This window comes from Amborella trichopoda, chromosome 10, assembly GCF_054954075.1.
Source record: "Amborella trichopoda isolate Santa Cruz 75 chromosome 10, AtrichopodaSantaCruz75HAP2 v2.0, whole genome shotgun sequence".
NCBI classification, from domain to species: domain Eukaryota; kingdom Viridiplantae; phylum Streptophyta; class Magnoliopsida; order Amborellales; family Amborellaceae; genus Amborella; species Amborella trichopoda.
The window spans coordinates 4,711,594-4,736,785 of NC_142345.1; the positions used below are offsets into that span (position 1 = coordinate 4,711,594).

The window sequence follows — 25,192 nt, forward strand, 5'->3', positions numbered from 1 at the left end:
CAGGCTCCCAAGATGGAGGGAGACTGTTAAGGACATTGGACACTTGCATGAGGTTGGGGACTAGATTGCTGGCTGCAACTAGGTCCTTTGCGAGCACTGTCATTTTATTGACATGCTCGGTCATTGAGTCCGATTATTTCATTATGCAAGAATTGTATTTTTCTAATAACAATTGTATATGAGTATCATAAGTGGTCCCATATTTTTCAGATAAGGCACCAATCATACTTTGAGCTGTGGTGTGATTCTCAAAGGCTCTAATTAAATTATATTCCATAAAACTTAAACATAGTAGTCTTAACTACTTTGTCATCTTTTAACCATTTTTCAAGTCGCCGTCTGGCTTAGCCATTGGCATTAGGCTATAAAACTGATGGTTCTGTATCTAGGATATAATCTACCATATCTTAGAATAGAATATATCCAATTTTTATTTTCCACATAGAAAAATTGGTTCCATTGAGTTTTTCAAGTTTTGATAGTTCTGACATGACTAACTTGGATGCCATTTTAAAATTTAGATAATACCTAAAGATTCAAATAATAATAATAATTGTATTTAAGAACAAGGTTGTCTGCTAGTCAAATCAATACGTTACCGACTTTGCATAGGCAGTGACTTCAATGAAGAATTCTCTCAAAAGGTTTATACTCACAGTGTAGGTTATGAGCCCACCACGCTTCTACAACCTCGCTCTGATACCAAACACCTCTATCTCTTCTTGTTTATCTAAATTCCTCTTTTTCTCTCTGTATATTTATTTTATATTTGGGAGGAGAGAGATGAAAAATGTGAAGAGAGAGAAGCGATGCAGGGAGAGAGTAAGAGAGATAACTTGGGGAGGCTAACTTTTAAAAAAAACATATCTTTTTAAGTTTGTTTGGCCTAAAAAAACATGTTTAAAGTAGCATAAGGTTTAAAAGAAATAAAATCTATAAATTTTATGCGCCAAGATATTTTTTAAAACCTTGGATCTGTTATGAAATGAAACCTAAAAATAGGAAGTATCAAGATATTTTCCCTAATATTAATTCAAGTTATTACGGTAATACTACTACGGTAAAGGTGTGAAGATTATTTTGGTCACAAAATAACCAAAATTGAAAAAAAAAAGGTGTGGACGAGGATTCTAAAAATTGAGATTTTTTTTCTAGATAGATAAAAATTAAGATATATTTGTGATAATTCATCAATAATTTTTGACATGAAGATCATGAATATGATTTTTTTAAAAATAAAAATAATAATTATATTAAGAAAACGTTTACACAGTTAGATACAAATGTCTTTAAATGGACTCCCAATTTGCAGCTATCTTTAAAATGGATGCTTTATACTTTTGAACCGCGTAATGTAGAATGCGGTCCAGCCCGCATGAAACAATTAACTCACTTCAGAAAAAAAAAAAAGAAAAACCTCTCTTTCCCTCGTAAGAGACGTCCTCCCTCGCTCTCGCTGGCTATTTCCTGTCTTCACTCCCTCTACCGAACCACTGGAACCCCACTTCTATACTCTCTCTCTCTAGAAAAGATTATGCAGAAAGCCCTCTCCCAGAAGTGCCTGCTCTTTCTCTCTCTAGAGCATCCCACGATACCGTGAACGCACCCTGCTACAATTTACAAAGGCTACAGGTATGCGACGGGCTTTTTTTTTGAGAGAGCATTAGATACATATCCGATTTCCTCATATGAACTCAAATCTGTGTTGCATTGTTTTCGCCTCCTGCCTTTAATATGTTTTCTCCTGTATATTTGGGCCATATTCTTGTGTCTTTTATTATGAGAGTTAGCAAAAATCCATCAAAAATTGCAGCAAAAACATTTTTTTCTTGCTTTACAAAGATATCATTTTTTTGCTGCTTTTTTTGTGTGTGCGTGATGGTCACTTGGTTAGGTTGTTTAGATGTAAGTTTTTTGGCATAAAGAATGGTAAGTATATTTGCCCCATAATTTCTTTTTGTCTTGCTTTACAATATGGTCCCAAAATCCTTTTGCTGCACTTTTTGTTATAAATGGTCAGGAACCTGGTTGCTTTGATGTAACTTTTTGCAGAAACATTATCTGTAACCCATGTTTTTTATGTATCTTTTTCCTGATTTTGTTATGGCTTCTGAGAATGGTTAGGAACACTATTGTTTTGATATAATTTTCAACGGAAACATTCTGAGTATGAATGGCCAGGAACCAGGTTCTTTAGAATTTAGTCATGTAATTATTTGCTGCATTTATTTTTCCTCTTTTTCCGCTCTGTTTATCGGTTGAACGGCTGTCTGCTGCTTTTTTTTTTTTAACTTATATTCTTCGTAGCTGAAAATTTTTTGGTGAATGATATGGATTTACTTTTACCTTCAGTGTTTCCTCTGATAATTTGTTCATTCGTTAATTTGAATTTGCTCTTTGCTTGTGTTCCGAAATTTTTTCTGCTAAAATGTTATTTTCAACTGAAATTGTATCTCTTGAGTTTTTTTTTTTAATTGTTTTCTTTTTATGCCCGAATGGATCTTGGAATGGTCACTGAATGCCGATAGTAGTTTATGGATCTTGTAATAATGATGAACTTTTTATGCTAAAATTGAAAATTTTTTCTGTGATCTATTCCACCATTTTGTTAGATTAGACTAACTGTGGATGAGCTATGGCATTGAAATCTCATTCTTTTAGCAATTATTATCCTCTCATCAATGGAAACTGCAATGAACAATTAAAACTTATTGATTCTAGGTTTGCAAATTCCCAGGTTGAACTAAACAATGTTGTAGAAATTTCCAAATAGCTTGCCAAACACAATATTTATCTTTACCTGGTATCCAAATTCCCAGCATCCAAATTTCAGATGTAGAAATTCCAGCTTCTGGTTGCCAAACCCCCCTCTTACTACGCTCAGGTACGCCTTCACCCTTTTCTGTCACTAAAACCTATTCACCTATCACCTATGCCTCCACCCTTTTCTCTCATTAAAACTCCAATATTCACCTCTTCGTTTATCATTGGAAACCTTAGTTCTTCATGGTGTATGGTTTTGACACCTAGAATTTTTAGGCTTGAGGCATTTACAATTACCTATCTTTTATAGTAGTGCTCTGAATTTCTTGAAAATTTGTTAGAAGCCTGGGATTTGTTGATGGAAATTGCAATTATTTTTCTTTACATTTCCGTTTTTTGATAATGTGATGCATGGGTTTGCTTTTGACAAATTTACAAGGAACCTATGGATGCTTTTAGAGTTATCTGATCTTTTTAAAGCATTGATTAATTTTTTAATTTTTCAACTTTTTTTTGGAAATTTATCAGGAGGCATGGAACTTGCAAATTGCCATTATTTTCCCTTGTTAAGCTTTATTTATTTTAATCCCTGTGATATGGTGCATGGAATATTCTTTAACAGCTAAAGTTTAAAAAATGGGGTTAATTATGATACCCCAAAACCAAGTATACGTCCTAATTTTGAGATTGTTGTGCTTGAGTGTGCTGGAAAAAAAGAGCACAAAAGAAAAATGCTTCGGATGAGCAAAAGAAAGCATGGGGCTTGATTCCAAGAAGATCAAAAGGGAAGATGGGGATTTCTGTGTACCAGTATACCAGTGTTTGAAAGCTCGGCGAGTCCGAATCGAACTTGCCTGAGTTGCTTGGGCTTGGTGAGCTGCCGATTCTATAGAAAAACCTTGGGAACAGGCTGGGTCTTGCTGGCTCCCAAGGTTTTACTGTTAATTTGTTTTCTAAGACTCGGCCATGTGTTCTAAATAGTTGGATAGGTTGAGTTACCTGTCTCGGGCTCGGGACCTCCCCTAGTGGCCTTGTCCTTGCTTTAAACCATTGCATAGGAATATATGCACAATTGCACATAGAGTTGTACCCCTCTCTCTCTCTCTCTCTCTCCATTCCCTTTAAAATCCTTACAAAGAAAAAGAAATAAAGAAAGCTCCTAAGTATTGGCTGGCTGGCTGGTTGCTTTCCTGCGCTAGAGATCAATAGTTAAGTTTGAGTATTTGTGAGTATTTCCATATATTTTTTCTGTTTCTATTTCATTTATTGCATCATCATCTAATTGCTAGCTCAATATTTCTCCAGTCGGAGAGTAGCTGACTTCAACTTTTGCTTCTCGTTACATAATTACATCATATAATGTGTCTGTCTGATTTATACATACCTTTTTCCTCACTTTGATGCATAGAAGGGCATAGCTCCAGGGTGGTTTCTCTGTTTTGCCAATTTTGTTGGTCTACTTCTTATTTCCATATATACAAGTGTTTGCAATTCTTAGGACATGGGAGAGTTGTCAGTTGAAAAAAAAAATACTGGTTCTTTTGCTTTTGATAATTCTATTTTGTTTGTTTGTGCATATGCCATTTGTGCTTTTACGATCACAAAAACAAGGGAAAATGTCGTATAGAACCCTAATTCCTCATATTATTTTATGGTAGACTCTCCTTCCGTTTTTCTTTCAAGCAGCATAAGAAAACCCCTAAAGATTTCACCATGCCCCCTCATCTTTTATCTCCTTTTTTTATTGACTTTTGATCATAAAAATTAGCCCCAACAAATCTTTTTATACGATTTCAACCAAAAAACATTTTTAATGGGCGGAAAGGGAAAAAGAGGGTTAAAAAAGTTTTTGGGATGAAATGGTATAAAAAGATTTGTTGGGGCTAATTTTTATGGTCAAAAGTCAATAAAAGAGGGAGATACAAGATGAGGGGGTACGGTGAAATCCTTAGGGATTTCCTTATGCCGCTTGAAAGAAAAATGGAAAGAGGGTCTATCATGAAATAATATGAGGAATTAGGGTTCTATATGAAATTTTCCCAAGAAACAATAGATGTTCATTTGTTTTTGTTTGTAGGTTTGGGTTGTTGTTATGGATAGTGTTAGAAAGGAGAAGGTCCACAAGTTTGAAGAATTTGTCGACCGGCGTTTGAAGCCTGATCTTGTCCATGCTATTGCTGAACGGTAGATATTTCCTCCTTGCGATGAACACTTTGATAATGTTGACTTATTGGGGGCAATGTTTTTGCACTTGACCTTAGTCAATTTTTATTACTTGTTAAAAAAAAGGTACTCATTTCGTTTCTGAAATTTCTGGTTTATTTGATATGAAATAAGGCTGTTTCTTCAAATGCAACATTAAACTATGTACATCATTTATCCTGCTTGATATTTAACATTGGCATGCGTCCTGTTTGAGTCTTCTTTTTCAAGATATGGTGAACATTATTGAGAATGATGATGCTAGATGGCTGTTTGCTTCTCTACGCAGCTGTCAATAGAAATATTATTTTATCGTGGTTATGCCTTATCATTTTTCTTATCTTTCCACTTTTCTTTTTATTATCTGAAATAATCGACAACCACTTGCGTATGGAGGTTTACTTTGGGAACAAGACCCTACCCAGTTCGATATTTTTATGCATCGATTCTGCTATACCATATCTGATCAATATACTCAAGCAACAAAAGAAGATCAGTAAACCATTTAATTATGCCAAGAGTGACTTCAACGGTTTGGTGATTCATTTTCTGTGAAATATTTGTACCAAGAATAACTCCTTTTAAGGTATAAAAGGGTTAAATGTCATGCAGAATGGTGACATTGCCTCCTATTGAAGTTGTTTTCCTATTGAAGTTGTTATATTTTATTGATTTTGAATTTGTTTTAGCTTGCTAGTGTCTGTACTGCCCTAATTCACTGTGTTTCTTTGATCTTTGCTTTGGGGATGTGAGCCGACTGGTCCATGACAGGTCCACTTTATAAAAGTTTTGACCATTGAATTTTGGGACTGATGTGATTATGACTTGACATATTGGAAGAACTTTATATGAGTCACTTGGTGCGAGTTAAAATGGGCAAGAGGAGCAAAAACCCAGTAGACAAGTTAAGGAAGGGAGGTAGGCCGGAGGGAGGGGGAGAGATATACTGGAAGACTATTTATTTTATATTTTCTAGAAATGTACTCTTCGATTCTGAGACCCTAACACAATACCTATAAATATGTCCTGGGTCCTACCATTGTAAACCAACTAAATGAAGGAAAGCCTTATTAAACAACTATGCAGATTAAACAACTATGCAGAGAATCTCTCGAATGATTGCCCATGCTTCCCCTATTCACATGTCACAACTATTTCAGCCAAAAAATAAAGTCAAAAGGAGCCCACTAATTGCTGCTCCACTTGAATACTCCTTTTTTCTTATATGTGTTTCTCAAGCTGAAGGGTTTTTGTTGTGAGCCTTTATTTATGTATTCCATTCTTGCTGTATTATTTAATCTTTTGTTTTCTATTATATGGAATTTTAGATCATGGAATTGCTATGATGCTTGTTAGATGTGTTTAGCATAATCAAATTATTGGGCCCCATCCTCATTAGCAAAATGTGGATTAATCATGTATTGCCAATGCTTGGTAAGTTATTAGTTTTTTATTAGTTAAGAAGCAGATAGATGTTAATATTTTGTTTTGGTATATTTTTTGGATCATGATATCTATAGTCCAAGAATTTCTAATAAATGTAGGTTCGAGGAAAGGGGGACTTAACTGGATTGTGGATTTTGCAGGGACAAGGTTTTTGCCCAGCAGAAAGTTTTGTATCCTCATATTTATGATTTTCTTTGTTTTCAACTTTCACAAATGTTTTCAGTTCTAGCCGAAGTTATGAGGGATAGAAGAGATCATAATGGGCATTTAATAATAATAATGTAATAATAATGTACCTCTGGGCTTTTTTTTTATTTTTTTCAGCTTAGTGGAACTTACATGCACATCTATGTAGGACTTATTTTAATTGATTTTATGTTGTAAAACACTTTAATATATTCTCACTGGATCCTTAAGGCTTACCAGACTCAATTCTTCTGCCTTTACTTCCTGCTTCTTTTATGTTTTGATGGGTTTTAATCAAACATCTTGTACTCAAGTTTTGCATTTTAGAATGTCAATGTGTTCATCAGCAATCATGGAACCTGTCTTAATAATAGATATGTTTAAATTCAGTTGGGGGTAGCATAGCACACCTGGCTGTTTGAGTTGCATGGATTCTGAATTTTAGAACATATTGTTACGTGTTGGCTTGAACTATACTTGAAAACAAAATTCCAAGGTTTAATTACCTCAATTGGGGAAGTGCCCATGTAGACTCACCTGGTTAACTAGCTGTCTTTTTTGCATCATTTTGTGTATCGGAAATGTAAATCAATTAAGTGTAATTTATACATTTCCTTATAGAGGTGTACTTCTCCTTTGGAATGATTTGATAATTCTATTCACATTGAGGGAGTGTCGGACGCAAAAGAGTGCAAAAAGGTGTTGTTGATAAAGGCAGGGGCCAATTTCTGAAATGCACCTGTGCCATTGTCGTCACGTCTATGATCCATCGGGGTCCTACAAAACCATATGGGTTCAGGAAAATCAGGCAGCTTGACTCAGGACTTGCTCGTTTTTTACCCCACCTCAACCCCTTATTGAGTGTTAGCCAAGTCACCAGATGCTCTTCCATGTCCCACAATTTTTCCGTATTGTTTTGGTGATACTTGGTCTGGTCTCTTGTGACTTGGTCGTGTCTAACAGGGTCGACTTGGCTCTGGACCATAGTCACCTCCTGAACTGAGTTTAAGCTTCGCGCAATATGGAACAGACATCTCTATCATATCCCCAAAGACACCATCCATCTTTGAAGTACTGTCATGATTTTTACCTAGCTAGGAGAGGTATATTGTCTCTTAAGCATGTCTGAACTGTAGAAGGGAACGTATATCATCAAGGAGAGCCGATAGGGGAATAGTTGCTTACTGGAAAAGTATGAAGAGAGGTTGAAGTATGACTGGTGAAAACCCATAATTGGTGACACGGCGCCGTAGCCACTTCATGGATTAAAGTATGAAGAGAGGTTGATGTTCACACTTTAAAGTATGGAGAGAGATTTGACAACATCTCTCTTCATACTGGCTTTTTCACCAACCTATCGCTGTCCATGTTCCTTCTTTCCTTCCCCCTTTCTCTCTCCTCTGTCATGGATGGTGGAACTCCATCGCCGTTCATGCTTCTTTTCCCTTTCTCTCTCCTCTGTCATGGACAGCGGAACCCCGTCGGCATCCATGTTTCTTTTTCCTTTCTCTCTCCTCTGTCATGGATGGCGGAACCTCATCGCCGTCCATGCTCTTTGACCCTTTCTCTCACCTCTGTCATGGATGGCAGAACCCCATCACCGTCCATGTTTCTTATTCTTCATCTCTCTTTTTTCCCTCTTCTTTCTTCTCTCTTCTTTCTTCTCTCTTTCTGACAATGAAGGAATAGAAGAGAGAAAAGAGAAGAAAGAAGAGAGATGAGAGAGAGAAGAGAGATGAGAGAGAAGAAAAAATAGAGATAAGAGGGAAGAAAGGAGAGAGATGAGAGGAGAGAAAAGTGAGAGAAGAAAGAAGAAAGAAGAGAGATGAGAGAGAGAAGAGAGACGAGAGAGAAGAATGAAGAAAGAAGAGAGAAGAGAGATGAGAGAGAAAAGAAAGAAAAAAGAGGAAAGATGAGAGAGAAGGAAAGAGAAGAGCGATGAAAGAAGAGAAACATGGACAGAGAGAGAAGAAAGGAGAGCGAGACTAAAGAGAAACATGGATGGAGAGAGAAGAAAGGAGAGAGACGAAAGAAGAGAAACATGGACGGCGATGGGGTTTTACCGTCCATGACAGAGGAGAGAGAAAGGGGAGAGAAACATGGATGGCGATGGGGTTCCGTAGTCCATGACAGAAGAGAGAGAAAGAGGAAAGAAGCATGGACGGCGATAGGTTCTGCCGTCCATGACAGAGAAGAGAGAGAGGAAAGAAGCATGGACAACGATGTCCGCTGTGCATGACAAGAGAGAGAGAAAGAGGGAACATAGATGGCGACAAGCTCCGCCATCCATGACGAGAGAAAGAGAGAAAGAGAAAACATGGACGGTGATAGGCCCCGCCGTCCATGACAAGAGAGAGAGAGAGAAAGAGGGAACATGGGCGGCGATAGGCTCTGCCGTCCATCACGAGAGAACGAGAGAGAGAAAACATGGACGGCGATAGGCTCCGCCGTCCATGACAAGAAAGAGAGAGTCAAGAGAGATAGAAGAAAAGGCACGCACGACGATAGGCATTGCTGTGTGTGTCAGAAAGGACTTAGACATGACCCGGCCCGCCACTTGGGAAAGGGCCCGATTCATTGTCCTTGCGAGGGAATAGAGAAAGAAGTGTCACTAGCGGCGATGGGCATCGCCGTGCACGACAGGAGGGAGGAGGAACTCAGACAGAGGTCTGACCCGCCACTCGGCTTAAGGCCCTGTTCACTGTGCATATTCCAGAGATAAGAAAAGAAGGTGGACGTCATGCTCGGCGATGGGCATCGCCGTGCATGACTGGAGAGGAGAGAGAGAGAGGAAAGAATAGAGAGAGAGAAGGAAAGACAGAGAAGAGAAAGAAAGATAGACAAAGAAGAGAAAGAAAGTAAGAGAGAGATAGGAAGGGAAAATAGAGAGAGAAAGAAAGAGAAGATTAGGAAAGAGAGAGAGGATTAGGAAAGAGAACAGAGAGAAGAGAGGAAAGAAGGGGAAGAGAGACATGCACGACAGTGCCTACTGCCGTGTGTGGTGAGAGTGAAGAGAGAGGCAGAAAGAGGAAGAGAGAGAAAGACAAAAGAAGAGGGAGAAGAGAGAGAGAGATGTGCGGCGATGGTTACCGCCGTGTGTGTTTGAGGCAGAGAAGAGAGACAGAGAGAAGAAGAGGAAGAAGAAGAAGAGGAGAGAGAAAGAAAGAAGATGAGAGCGAAGAGAGGAGAGAGAAAGTTACCTTCACCAAGGACTTTTCTTCTCTCTCCTCTCTCTCTCTTGGACTTCACCCTCAATCTCAAAGTTTAACTTTGAATTTTATTAATTTGATCCAAGGCCCTTGACAATGGGGTATAGCGTTGTATTATAGACGTGGGCCCAAAACATGGGTGGATGTCTTAAATCTGACCTAATTGATGATAATTACAATTTATTTGAATTAAAATAAAATATAAAAATAGGTGCGGAATGACGGTTTTGCCCCTGCTCAACAATACACAAAATTCTAAAACAGTCCTTACTGCACCCATGGAATGTGTGCGATTTTCTTAGGCTGATTCCGGGTTGCTCCGGCGCTCGTTTGGCAAAAAAATGATTACTTTCTCGTTGGGCTCGGCATGACGATCGATTTGGTACAAACTTCGAACCACTGATCACGTTTTTAGGCCACGAACATGCAACTTGGAATTTGTACAAATCTTGGAAACTTCCGATCGATAGTGTGCTCGTTCCTTGATATATTTCATTGGTTTTTTCGCTGAATTGCATTAAGCATGCCGTCACAATCGCGTTGTAATAAGCGCTGCTCGATTTCGTGCCCGAATGAAGATTTTACCATCTTGGGTTTTTGGCCGGAATTTGGATTCTGGTGGCCAGAAATTTGCAGCAACTTTAATGCCTTCGTGTGTGAAATCTAACCATTCATCACGCGCGGGTTTCGGACCAGACATAGCCTTGGACCTTACCCATGTAATGCAACTGGTTTCGCGTTGATCGGGTACCTGAGCACCGTGATATGGCTGCTCGAGTGGGTCGTCCTACTGTTGATTTTCCTACAACTGTCTTCACGAATCACCTTTGTAGTTTTTCTCCCTGCTTGGGCGTCGTCATGGGTCGTGCCACCTATCAAAACACTCGTCTTGACGAGACGAACACACTTCAAAAAGTTTGGGGTCGATTCAACTCAAAGCGAGTTAGATATGAGTCTTCAAAGTTGCTGCTCGTGACTGTGCAAACTAGTCTCTTTTAATAGAGATTGGTGCAGGGAGGCCACACAGGAATAGCGTGCATCCTCTCCTCTTTCAGTCTTTTGTCCATAAACGTCAGTGTAAGCCGAAATTTGGCCCCTAGGGGTTTTCGACCGTGCCGGATTCAATGGTGATGATCCCACAACCATTTGACATTCCGAAACTAGGGCAAACCAGTCTCCCTTCTTCAGTGCTGGGTGAACACGTAGCCCAGTCATTCTCTTCTTCTCCTCCTCTCTCCTGACATGCACAGTAGTGGCAGTGTCGTGCATGCCTTTCGTTCTCTCTTTCTCTTTCTTTTCTCTCTTCATCTATCTCTCTTTTTCCTTCTCCTTTGTCTGGGTGAACACGTAGCCTGGTCGACATCCCCTCTTCTGTGTTGGGTGAACACGTAGCCCAGTCATCATCACAAGGCCGTCATAGGTACTGTCCGACAAGGTGAGGACTTAAAATACTAATCCGTCCACATCACAAATAGTCCACGCCAGGGTGAGGACCTCAATAGGATCCCGCAAAAGTCTCTTCTCCCCCAACGTCTCCACAGATGGACCTGCAACAAATGCATCCAAACGTCTGAGCATCCTAGTTACAGCATTGCGTGGATATCTCGGCGTTCACGTGGTTTTGTGGCTAGGAAGAAAAAAGTAATGAAGCCGAAGGAAATTTTTCGAATGTTGTCCTTCTCGCTTCTCTCGAAGCACAACATTCGACGGGACAAGCTGTTTGAACATATTTTTCAGCACCTTGGGTCCCCGATGCGGAATAAAATCCGGTCAATAAAGCCCTGACTTACAATGGAATTTTCAACAGTCTCAGAGTTTCCCTAGAACAGGTGAAAATGTTCCTAAGGACTTCAAAAGGCCATCTGTCAAGTTTCGTCGCAATCCGACATGTCTAAGGCAGTGCAGACAAAGAAACAGTTTCAGAAAAACGGTATCTAGCACCCTGAACCGGACTCTGCAACTGGAACCCTATTTTTGAAACGTCAAATGGTTGTGGGACCACCTCTATTGGATCCAGCACGGCCAAGAACCCTCAGGGATTAACTTTCGGCTTAAACAGACACTCCAGGACAAAGATATGGGCAAAAAACTGAAAAAGGAGATTGTGCGTCCTCCATTAAAGGAGATTGGTTTTCACAGTCATGAACAAAAACTTTTGGGACTCATATCTTCCTCGTTACAAGTCAAATCGTGTTCAAATTTTGCGAGCATGTTCGTCTCGACAAGACGAGCGTCGTGATATGTGGCACGTCCCGTGATGATATCCGAGCAGGGAGAAAAGCTAGAGAGAAGATGACGATTCGAGAACAAGGTTGCAAGAAAATGAGTAGTAGTGCGTCCCACTCTAGCGGCCATATCACGGCGCTCACGCACCCGATCGACACGAAACCAATTGCATTGCGTACGTAAGGTACAGGGCTATGTCCGGTCCGAACTCCATGTGTGATGAATGGTTAGATCTCACGCATGAAGGCATTAAAGTTGCTGCAGATTTTTGACAGCCAATATGTAAGTTCCGGCCAAAAACTCAAGATGGTAAAATCTTCGTTCGGGCACGAAATGGAGTTGTGTTTGTTGCAACGAGATCGTGACGGCATGCTCAGTGTAATTCCTCGAAAAAACCAATGAAATACATCCAGAAATGAGCATACTATCGATCATAAGTTTTCAAGATTCGTGCAAATTTCAAGTCGCATGATCATGGCTTAAAAATGCGATCCGTGGTTCTAAGTTGGTACCAAATTGATCTTCATGCCGAGCCCAATGAGAAAGTAATCATCTTTTTGCCAAACGAGTGCCGGAGCAATCCCGAATCGGCCTAAGAAAATCACTCACGTTCAAGGGCTAAACCAAGGACTGTTTTGGAATTTTGTGTATTGTTGGGCCGGGGCAAAGCCATCATTTTGAATGCATTTTTAGATTTTATTTTAATTCAAAAAAATTGTAATTATCATCAATTAGGTCAGATTTTAGGCATCCACCCATGTTTTCGGCCCAAGTCTATAAATATCATGCTATACTTCATTGTAAAGGACCTTCAATTGGATTAATAAAATTCAGAGTCAAGCTTTGAGATTGAGGGCCACGTTCAGGAGAGAGAGAGCGGAGAGAGAAGAAAAGTCTGGTACTTTTTGGTGAAGATAACTTTTCTCTCTGCTCTTTTTTCTTTATCTATGTTCTTCTTTCTTTCTCTTTCTTCTTCTCCCTTTATCTCTTCTCTCTCGACGTGCCCAGCAGCAAGCAACGCCGTGCATGTCTCAATCTCTTCTTCTCTCTCTCTCTCTTCCTTACCTCAAATATGCACGGCAGTAAGCATTGTCGTGCATATCTCTCCTCTCTTTCTCTCTCATCTTCTTCTTCTCTCTGTTTCTCTCTTCTCTGCCTCAGACATGCACAGCAATAACCATCGCCATGCGTATCTCTCTCTTTCTCTCTTCTTTCGTCTTTCTCTCTCTTCCTTTTTCTGCCTCTCTTTTCACTCTCATCATACATGGTGGTAGGTACTGCCGTGCAAGTCTCTCTTCCCCTTCTTTCCTCTTTTCTCTCTGCTCTCTTTCCTGTCTCATCCCTTCTCTTTCCTAATCCTGCCTCTCTCTTTCTTAATCTTCTCTTTCTTTACGTCATCTCTCTTTGTACTTTCTTCCTCTTCTCTGTCTCTCTTTCTTTCTCTTCTCTGGCTTTTCCTTCATACTGGCATTTATAGCCCTTCATTCTAGGTTTAATCCTCGGTCATGGATTTCTCTTCATACTTTAATCCTCCTATCGCCATCCTATTGCCGTCCTATCGCCGTCCTATCGCCGTAGCCACTTCCCAATATTGAAGTGGGCTACTTCCTCCTGAATATTGAAGTATGACTTGTGACAACCCAATATTGAAGAAGGTTGAAGTGGGCTATCGCTATGAAGTGGCCCACCAATATGAAGTAACCCAATATTGAAGTATGACTGGTGAAAGCCCACTTCAATATTGAAGAAAGTTGAAGTGGCCCACCAATATGAAGTGGCTACGGCGCCCAGTCATACTTTAATCCTGCTGAATACATGCATTTCCTTCATTCTAGGTAATTGTCCTCTTGCTCTGTGCATTTATAGCAATGTTGTCAGATCCAAAGTTGATCATCTTGTTTGAACTAGAAACAGGTGACCCAGTACTGTTTTTGGTCCAGTTAGGTTCCTGGACTGGCTGGTCCAGCGAATCTGTCATGGACTAGTGGACCGGCTGGTCCAATGTCTAGACTGGCCGGTTCATGACCAAACGAGTTGGTCCCATAGAAGTCTTTTAAAGGTCACTTTTGACCTCTTATGTTTTAGACTTTACTTGGGGGTGTTAAAAAACATTACTTTATGGAGACAGGGGCTTTTACGACTGTCTCTCTCTCTCACTCTCAATCAACACTAAAACTATGGAGCTTTGGGGTATGACTTGTGGTGAGATTTCTGGCCATTTTCCAATCAAAATCTGGACAAAGGTAAATCACTCAGCCTCCAAGTAGGTTCTTGTTATGGATTTAGAAATTGCAAAAGAAAGAAAGAAAAATGAATCATATTAGGCTCTTTGTGCATTTTTTTTTTCATTTTAAGTTCTTAATTTCAGTTTCCATGGAAAGATAACGAAAATGCAAGGGACATAAAACTGATTTATGTGAAAAATAAGGGTTTTTATGAAAATATAATTTATAAAACCGCTTTGAAAAATGAATACAGAAAATGCCTTGGTTGTGTTTACTTTTTTTGCCTTTGTATTTTAGGTTTTTAATTTCAACTTGTAAGGCATTTTCCAGAATATAAATTTTTATTCTTGTAAAATCCCTTAAAAATAAATAACGGAAAATGCAAAAGAAAAAAGTAAAAAAAAAAAAAAAAAATGAAAAATGCAAAAGAAAAAAAGAAAAAAGCTATTTTATGATTTTTTTGATTGAGTATCGAGTTATTGATGCTTGATGGGCTTTTTTTTTCTTGTTATATTTTCTAATTTTTCTAAGTTTTTTTCTGAATTTTCCATAATTTCCTATTTTTTGTTTTTTCAGTTATTTATCCATTTTTTTAGTTTTTAACTCTGACCACTTGTCCGAACCACCGGTTCGGTCTGGCTGGTTTGATTGGACCACTGCCCTCAGTCGTTTTGTCCTGAGTTATACAGCAGAATTTTACAGCACGCACTCTATTACATTCCTATGTTAGTTGATATTACTATTAGTCGTTTTCTATGTTGTAACTTTTTCTAGTTATTATTAGAAGATTTAAATGCTTTTCGTTAGGGTCTTATAAATATTCTAATGCTTGTAGTGTATGTAAACTCTTAATGTTGCGTTATATGATTTACGGTTCTGAGTCTTTTGACATACTCTAGTTCTCATACAAATGCTGAAACAACTTGACTCATGCTTGCATCTTATAGCTCAGATTTGAAAAGAAATATTGAGTTACTGGAGAGGAATGGGGTGACAAACCTCCGTACATTGGTCAATCTTGGCTCAGAAGTGTACATGCAGGCAGATGCGTATGTCTTTTGCTTTGCCTTTGCTGTGAGCTTCTCTCCCTTGTTTGTGCATGATTTGTTGCTCTTAGTGCTTCTATAGTCCTGAATTTTGTATGTCACTGCACTTTTCCAACGGCATGTTAGACAATATTTTGTTCATTAATTTTGATTCTGGCAGATAAAAAATAATTAATGCGTAGTAATTCTCTTTTTTTTTTTTGTTTCACATATTAGACTTTGGTAGAGGCGTATTCTCTAAATCTCCTATACCACTCAGTTCAATAACTGAACTATGGGATATTGTCAAAGATCTACCTGGGTCAATCAACAAGTACTTCAAAAAGTTATATATATTGACAAATAGAAATGTCTTGTGGCATTGACATCTTGTAACAACTGTGATCTGTTGACCGACTAACTTGGGTTTACCCATCTGGGTCATGGTTAATGTGTGAGTCCTGGTCATCTTGATCTGGAAGCTGGAAGCATAAGCTTTCTCCACTTTCTCCATTCATCTGGAGTCAAAGAAAATATAAAAACTAATCTTCTCCACTGAGAAGAACAAGTTCATTATGAGGAAGACAATGTACATCTTGTATTTGCAAAAGTAGAATGGTTGATGCATAACTATGAGAACACCTTTGTGTTATGAACTTACAATAGAGGTCAATGCCAATATGGTGTGGTAGATGGGTAGACATTGCAACTGATTGAAAACTACATTAATTCTTAGAACCTTGTTGTATGCATCAAAAGATGAGTATGAAAATGAGAAGAAATAGGGTTGGGTTCAAGATCTCTGTTACAGTTTTGTTTAAAGCCTGCAAGCGGATCGAGAGATTCATGTATGAAGAGCCAGTCCATGCCCACATACTAAAATTGGGGCTTGGTTTTGACAGTTTTTGAATGAGTTCGTTCTTTCCTGTGCATACTAATTGTGAGATGGTAGAAACGGTTTCTTCAATAGAATTTAGACCTTTTTTGGTTGGGAGTAAGACTTCTAAGGTAATGGTTCAAACTTCTTTATGGGTGGCGTTTGATCTTTCCATTTGCAGCATGTTGCCTACCATGTGTGGCAAACGTGGGGCCAAAAAGAGGTGCCCAGCTGTTCATCCTCATACCTTGTAAGGATGAATTACATGGAGCCATGGGACCTTCACCATTAATTAGAGGAAAAACTTCTAAGAAGATTGCCGAAACTAGAGGACTAGTTCTCTTCCAATTGGGGGAGTATGATGCAAATCACATCAAGGGGCTGGCTAGATCAAATGTTTCTGGAATTGCATTACTTGTTAAGTTGGACATGTTGGAATTGTCTTATGTGCTAGGTATGCTTTTTTAATTTGTCATTAAGAGGTTATTTTGGGTGTTGGTTTAAAGTCAATAGTAGAATAGAGTGCTGTAGAGTCCCATGCAGTCAACAAGTCAGAGTAATATTGTTTTGAGTTCCGAAGTTGAAGAATCCATGATATAGAGTTCCTATGCATGGAATTTGGTCGCATGGATGGGGGCTTGCAACATAGGAACCAGGTTGTATGCAAGCTGGTTTTATTGTATTGGGAATAAGGTATAGGTGTAGTTTAGTCATTTTCTTATTTTGTTAGGGGTACTTTTGCGATTGTCTAGGGCCCACTAGTGGGTTTGTGTGTGTTGTACATTGCTGTAAAAGAGGCAGTTGCTGTTGATGAATGAACAAAAAAATTAGAATTCTTATCCTCCTACATGGTAGAGAGAGAGAGAGAGAGAGAGAGAGAGAGTGAGAGAGAGAGAGAGAGAGAGCCCAACCTGTGAGTTTGAAGGTTTCTACTAGGTGTGTGAGAGAGAGAGCCCAACCTGTGAGTTGGAAGGCTTCTACTAGGTGTAGCTGCAACACAGGACTGAACGTTCCTTGGTTCCTTTCTTTCCTTGACGGCCACAAAGGGAGTTTTCTCCTCAATTGTTCAACTATCATGATCGTCAAGTTGCTATTTTAGAATCGGTCTCGGATCTCTCTTTTCGTGTGCTGGTTTGCACCAATATTGACACAAAAACACAGAACATTCGAAAACGAGGAGGATTTGAACCTCCTTGTGATAGCAACCACAAGGTTTAGCTGTTTAGGCTCTTCCAAATCTCTGTAATACTTCATAACTTCACACACACATTTTGCCAGATAGCGGGTCCATGCAATCCAGATTACCGATCTGGTTGATCTAAATCAGGATCAGTGAGTGGGCCATCCACCCCACTGATCCTTTCTTTAAAACAATGGTTTCTTGTGTGCTAGGATTTGACAGATACATATCACACTGCTCTAGCTAAATCTCATTCTATAATGTTGCTTATGCAATAGGAGATGCCAGATTCAATTAACACATAACCCAAATATTGAACCTAAAGTACAGATATTTGATGGATTTACATCTTTGGAAAGAAGCCATACCACCAGCCATATTTTAAAATTTGGGGGGTTCCACGGGCATCCTGCAGACCCAAGGGTATATATAGGACCATAAGTTTAGATTGGGTGGTTTATGTCTTTTTCCATACAATGTATGAATATGCAGCTCTGAAGGTTCAGAATGTGGTCTAGTTTCTCTGAGTTGTTTGCATGGTTCATCATATTTGTCAGTGGCTGCAACAGAATTTTACTAATTTGCTGGACTGCAAGAGAGAATCTTGTGGTTCTAGGTGGTGGGATGCCTAAATTTGTAGTTTCTTATGTTAAACTGTCGCCAACATTTACATATTTGGATTTTCCAAAGAATGCCTTCGGCCAGATGGTCTTTACCAAACTACAAGAAATGTCACGCACCCAATTATGTAGCCTCTAACACTGGATTTTTTCATGACATTCAATAATTAATATTGTTTTGGTGGGCATATTCATCCTCAAAATGAGCATTGGCCTATTTTAGCCATGGTTTTTCTGTCCTTTCAGGCCCGATACACGGCATATATTTGTTGATGTTGGACTTGGATTTCATGTAGAATTTACGTGGTCTGAAGCTTTGGAGTTTATATCCGTAAAGGAGGCAAGACTTGCCCGGTAAATCCACTTCTACTTTTATTCTTGAACTTGAAGCTTCAGTTGGTGGAACTCATGCTTTTGGATCACATGTTTGTAAGCTTTGTGTGTTTGAATTCAATCTAGAAATGACCACTAACCTTCATAAATTATTAATTTTTTAGCAATTTAATTCCAATTTCAGCATCCTAGTTGTCAAAGTTAGTTTTCCATCTATTGAAACATGATTAAGTATGCATCAAATTATCCCCTACAGAATACATAGAAGTATGTGAAGGGAAAATTAAGGGCCAGTTGGGATGTATAACCAAAATCCACATTTTTATGGATGATTGTTTGAAAATCTATGCCAAAGGGTTAAAAGTAGTCCAGGGAACAAAATTGTTTTGGATGGAAATTCAAGAAACTTCCACTTGAGCCTCCAAAATAGCATCCAAAAAAATTCAAGTCATACTTGAATTTTTTTATATGAAAAGCTTTTTGGCTTCTAATAGCCATGAGCTTTCGCCCCCTTTTCCTTTCTCATGCCAACCCAATTCCTCCCCTCCCCCCCTCTCTCTCATATACCCCTTTCCCCCCCAAAGAGCACAGAGGAAAGTAGGACATGCAGTTCCTCTGTCTTTTCCATTTCGCCCTCCCTTTGGCTGATTGCTCCGTTGACCGTAGTCTGGACTAAGTGAGGTTCCCAGCCTTTTATTGGCTTCTTCCGTTTTTCTTATGTACAGATGAAACTCGACATCACTGATGGTGCCTATTTGTTTATCTAAAGGAATCACTCTGATTAAGCTGGTTTTATTGTTTTGTTTTGTTTATTCTTGTATCGTGGTTGAAAAGTGGAAGAAGACTTACTGGTGTTGGATTAATTCAGTGTTTTTGGAGAAGGAATTGTCAATTTTTGTTAGTCCTCATTCTTAGGCTTAACTTCTATTCATTTAAATAAATAGGATCGGCTTCTTTTCTCAGGTTGCTGTTCCAAAATAGTAACTTTTCGAAAGAGGCCTTAGATGCCTTTTTTCTCTTTTCCTTCTCACCTTGAGCACATATTTTGTGGCAAGAGGTTTTGTACTATCTCTTCTTAAATTAAATTAAATTCATTTAAATATATTTCCTGGGTTTGAATGGCATGCCACTGTTTTCAATGAACAATATGTTGGTTTGTGCTTAATTATCAAGTCAAAGGAGAGATGTTCCTTTTTTTGGTTTGGTGTAGAAAAGCTACAGAAATTTATAGACATTTTTAGGGAGAGAACATCCATGGTGATGGAGATGGAGGCCAAGGCCATGGCATCATAGGGGTCTCAGTTCCTTGTCACTTTCTCCTATGCTTTTGTTGCCAGCATATTAGTTAGCTTGCATGACATCTCTACCTTGCTTTTAACAGGCGCTCTTTCTTCTCTCCTTTTTGTTTTTCCTTGAATCTTCACTTCCTTATTCCCATGACTCTAGGTTATCTCTCTATGCATGTTTGTAGGCCACTTTGTTGCCTTTTCACCTTCATGCCAGGCTTTTGCTACCTGATTGGGTCTTCTTGATGTTTTGAAACATCACATCTCTTGTGATTATGTCCTGATTTGCTTCCCATCCATTTCATCTGCAATTGTGGCTAGTCTCATTAATAGATACTGTCTAGAAGCATTTGTGATTCTTCAGATGCCAATGTTGAAGGTCTCATCCTTGGGATGACTAACTTTGGAATTGGTTTTGACTTGTACATAATATTTCTTGTTTTCTGTTTTAGTTGGGAATTTTGGGTTAATGAATTTGTATTTTAATATTTCACCTCTCTCTGTCTCTTCCCCCCCTCCCTCCCTTATATCTCTCTCTCCCCCCCCCCCAGCATGAAAAAAATCAATTCTTTTCCACATCATTTGTTTTACATGCCCATGTTAAAGTGTTAGCAGGGTTGATAAATTTTTGATGAAAGAAATATCGGTAGAGAATTTTTTTTTTTGAGTAAAATATCAGTAGATAAGTTTTCTAGGTCAAAATTTATTATTAAGCATTCAAACAGGGACATCAAACGAATAAATTCTGCTTTTAATAATTTCATTGATAGCCAAACAGTCTACCAGTTCGGTAAAATAAAATGACAAGATCTTGTAATTCAAGTTGAATATGCTTCTAAGTTTCTCCAAGGAGAAGGTTATTTATCAGAGACACAAGGAAGAGCACAAGTGCACCAGTGTAGAATCCCCTAAACATAGGGATCTGAGAGTCACTCTGGTTTGCCTGATCATTTAATTTTCTATAGATTTGAATCAAGGAGAATAAATTTGTCTTAGTATTTTGAGGCTATTGAGGCTTGTATTGAGTATAGAAATTAAAAACAAGGTATTTAGAATACCTTCAACATAGTTTGAGAGAGAGATTGAGATTGGGATGAATTTGATACAAAGTCCACCTTTTAGCTATACGTTGATTAGAAATTTGGTTTGAAATGCCTTAACAGAAATCTTTGAAGTTTGAGTGTACCAGATGACCTTTCATTGAAGATTTTGGAAAATGAAAAGGGGAGTCACTTAGCATAATACTGAAAAATGAAACCCCTAGCATGATGCACATCACCAACCCATAAACTTCCTAGCCCAAAACTCTTGCATCTTGGACGAATGCAACCATTTCAACCATGAGGATCTTTTCACTTATCATTTTAGTTCTTTCATGTGACTGCACCCATTATATGCAATTAATTCTGACAGATCCGCCATGAGGGTTGTTGCATTGTGTGATTGAGATATATTTTATGATTCATGTGGTTTTTTGAGATAACTCTTATACTAGCTAGTGATTTGAACAACGTTGGATATGTCAGGCATAGGAAACAAATAAATATGGCTGCCCACCATTGCCAATATTCAATTGCATCAACCACTCACTCATGAGCATGCAAAAAGAGTGCATCTTCCTCTTTCAGCCCAATAGATGTGTTCATTACTAGGAAAAATATTATTTAAGGGGCCAAAACCCCTTACAAATTCGTTATGGGCCAAAACAAATTCTGATTGACATTTAGAGGGTATAATTTTTAATTTTCATTTCACTCAGGTACCTCCATGAAAAATATCTTTAAAATTACCCAAATCGCGTCGTTTAGAGTTGGGAACTGTAAACAAGCAAGGGCATTTTGGTATTTTGATCCACCCTGAATGAGTGGGGTATGCTGCTCATTTGGTTGGGGCCTCTCAGGTGGGTTAAATTACTAAAATTTCCCAGCTTCTTCAGGGTTCCTAACATGGGACATGGGCAATTTGCAATTTTGAGGATATCTTTTGAGGAGGTATTTGAGTGATATGAAAATTAAAAAGTTAACCTTCTAATATTAATTGAGATGTTTGACCGTCTTAATGATTTTCTACCCTGAAATGGTATTTTCCCTTATTACTGATGTCCAATCAGTCAAACATTGCTCCTGACTACAGTGTCAAGCTTATCGCTGGGAGTTTTAAGCGTGTCCCTCTTGATGGTTTCTACTTTGCTTATGGTTTTATGCATTGAACATTTTCTCACTTGAAATGATTCCTCGACCTGCAATGTAGTAGATGTTATATTTTATCTGCATGTTAGCAGGATAAGATGATTTCTACTGACTGGTGGGTAAGTTTTCTTATTTTTTGGGCGAAATTCATTCAAAATTTAAAATCTTTTATGTGCTTGTGATGTGGCTGTATTGTTAAACATGCAAATATTATCTGGTTATCAAGTTGTTAAACGTACTTGTGAGGCTGAGCTAGTCATATGACCTTAACATGATGCATAAAAATTGTCATATCTCTCTGTGTATGGTTTAGAACCGTGATATGATTTACTGTTTGTAAAGGTTAAATATGTGTATGTGTGTTGTTCCTCCAATCTCGATTCTTTATCATTACCCTGCAGGCAAATTGAGGAATATACTCATTTGATTGCTGGCATCAAAGCACAAATAAAACTGGTATGTTTAAATAAACTCGATTCTTTCCTTCGTCGTTCTATTATGGAACCTATTGTGTTCCTTGAATGTTAAAACTTGAGCACCATTGTTAAAATATTTTTGCTGATGTTCTTGTTTTCTGCCTTGTTTAATTATTTCTTCCAATTTGGTTGATTTTTTTGGAGCAACAAAAGCTGGGAGGATTTAGATGTTTGATTACTGGAAATTAAAGCACTAAAGGATATTTAAAAACGAACATTTAAACATTTCGAATTTCTTTTATATATCTTTTTGCTGAGGTTCTTGTTTTCTTCCTTGGTCAATTATTTCTTCCGATTTGGTTGATTCTTTAGGAACACCAAAAACTGGGAGGATTTGGATGTTTGATTACTGGAATTAAAGCACCAAAGGATATTTCAGAAAGAAGATTGAAACATTTTGGAATTTCTTTCATATTTCTGAAATCAATTCTATTCATGTTTAAGCAACTAAAGGGATATAATGATGCTACGAATTTTGTTTGTTTGCTTATGTGTATTTCTGTGGAGATATCCTTATGTTATCTGGGGGAATGATATATTTTCATCCATGCCCTTATGAAATTATCTTCATCTAAAAATAATTAGAGAAAAATTAATGGGTGAATGTCAACACACTTAGTGTATTTTGCTTGAATGTAATTCCATGCGCCCATATGTATATTTTGGTGTATCTGTATTTCTATGTACGTGTGTAGTGTCTAGATGTGTGGTCTTTGTGGGTGTATATAATTTGTAGCTACCGTGCAATTGCCCTCAAACTCCATTATACCCATGCCTTTTTGATAGTGCTGTATTTTATGATTTTCTACCAATGACCGGACTTGGGCTTGGACTTGCTAGTTCCCGAGCCCACATCACCTGGTCTAACTCTGGGAGTCCTGAGTCAGACCGGTCATTTTCTAACCAAGAATTTAGGGTTTAGGATGATACTCGGGGCAATCTTGAGGTTTTTACCTTGGGATAGCCCAGGTACCAATCTGGGACGACTCAGGCGAGTCTTAAGTCCATCATCCACTCATGATTTTTTAATGACTGCTTTCTGCACAGGGAAAGCTAAATTTATCTCAAATTGTTGTCTGTGGTTTGGGTTGCTTACAGGTGTGTGAAGGAATTCGCGAGTTGCTCCAACTCCCAGGATAGAAGGAGCTGCTGTCCAATCCATACTACAATGAAATAGTGCTGCCTGTCCATTTCCTTCACTCAAGTTTTGTATCCCTTCTTTTTTTTTTCTTTGATACTGTCAACATTGTACAGATGAAATAGAGAAATACAAAAACTTCCCCAAAGGGATTACAAACTTGAGGCACCATATATTTGCTTTGAAACCACATTTCATTTTTTCTGCTGATTTATGGTTAACCTGAATCGTATCTTTTGTGCTGATTTATTCTTACATGCTAAAATCTTCCAGTCTTTTTAATGTCATTAAAATGGGGTAAGTCTTAAAAGAGGCTTGACCCCATATATTTATGATACACCCAAACATGCAATGATAAATGTGTACAGAGACACATTCTATGTATATATATAGATTTGTAGGAGGGAACAATAGTTAATTTGTATATGTTTATGCATTCTTAATGGAAATGATTTTGCATACTGGCACATATTTATAGATGAACTAAAAGCATGCGTATCCATAAACACGAATTATGTAATGCAAGTTTGGAAAATGATCATGTGAGATGACCGGTAGCGCAGTATAACCCTGCTGGTCAAGATTGTAGGAGAATGAGACAATTGACGCAGGTTTGCTCGTTAATTAGGCCTCATCTAGGAGATCAAAATCTAAAAAAATTGAATTCTTGTCAAATGAGTCCTCTGTCATCTCCCCACTTTAGATGTCGACTGTTTGGCTTATACTATTATCTAGCCTATACTGTATTATAGGTGGGCCGGTTGAGTTATAGAAATATCTCCCTGCATGTGTCCTTGATGTTTGCATATATATAAAGAGCAATGATTTCATGCAACCGTTGTATAGTAATATGATGTAACAACTTTAAAAAACCATCTTGTGTCCATTTGTTTGATTTAAATTTTTAAGTATGCATTTTTTCATTTTAATGAACAATTATAAAAAAAAATAAAATTGAAAACATAATTTAGAAAGTATTTTTTAGTTCAATTAATATAGGCCGTTCATTTTGGTGAGATTTTTAGATTTAGGTCTTAAAAAGATTTTTTCATTTCTATTTTTTTTTGGATGACTTTATTATCATTAGATGAACAATGTTAGAAAAGAAAAAAATGGTTTTGAGTTTATAAAGGTTAAGATTTTAAAATTCACAAAATGAATAGTCTAGATTCGTTTTTGGAGGGGATTTATTTTGACTATATCTAGGGTTTAAATTGAATTTTTTTTTTTTGAGATTGATTATTGAGATGAAGAGAGTGTGTGTGCAAAATTTGAGGTCATACAAATATCACAAACATGATTTTCTAAAAGTGTCGTTTCATTATATTATGATACAACCGTTGCATTGGATCATTGCTTTCGATAAATTGTTTTAAAAGAAATTATAGGAATCCCCTAGCTCGTGGGCTCAACTTTCTAAGCATCTCCCCTAGGTACTTTTTAACTATAACCAAATACTATTCTTTTTGGTCTCGTAAGTAAAAAAATAGTTTCTTTTTTTTATGAAAAGACCCCTATCCAAATGCACATTTCTTTGTTTTTGGGTCCCCGTTGTAGCCAACCTGGCAAAATTTGGACAGGCTCTCAATCCCTATTAAAGCGTGTTAAGCATAACGTGCACCGGATTAGTTTTTACAGGGACAAGCGGCAAGCTAGTCTGATATATATTGTGTTCGATTGAAAAAAAAAATAAAAAGGAGGAAGGAAAGGAAAAGAGAAGCGTTAGTTTAGAAACGAGGTATTTTTGTCAAAATAAAATAAAAGACTTATTCTTTCATTTTGGGGGTGGATGTAAACAAATAATATTTTTG

General features: G+C 38.0%; 1 protein-coding gene across 19 annotated transcripts; it reads left to right on the forward strand.

Annotated features, from left to right (window-relative positions):
* Window positions 1-1,405: 1,405 nt before the first annotated feature.
* LOC18434704 (Prefoldin chaperone subunit family protein) lies at window positions 1,406-23,552 on the forward strand. 19 transcript variants are annotated; one of them, XM_020667590.2, is made up of 8 exons: window positions 1,406-1,632; window positions 2,738-2,884; window positions 4,841-4,947; window positions 6,552-6,581; window positions 15,205-15,306; window positions 18,206-18,313; window positions 22,169-22,223; window positions 23,342-23,552. In XM_020667590.2, the coding sequence occupies exons 3-8, from the start codon at window positions 4,856-4,858 to the stop codon at window positions 23,381-23,383; spliced, it is 429 nt and encodes a 142-aa protein (XP_020523249.1). In that variant the 5' UTR covers window positions 1,406-1,632; window positions 2,738-2,884; window positions 4,841-4,855; the 3' UTR covers window positions 23,384-23,552. The 19 variants fall into 19 exon arrangements, 15 of the variants coding, with proteins under 15 accessions (XP_020523249.1, XP_020523252.1, XP_088706574.1 ...); XR_016043381.1 differs by having other exon boundaries at window positions 1,439-1,632; window positions 15,205-15,331; window positions 18,256-18,313; XM_088850445.1 differs by having other exon boundaries at window positions 1,439-1,632; window positions 15,210-15,306.
* The last annotated feature ends 1,640 nt before the right edge of the window (window positions 23,553-25,192 follow it).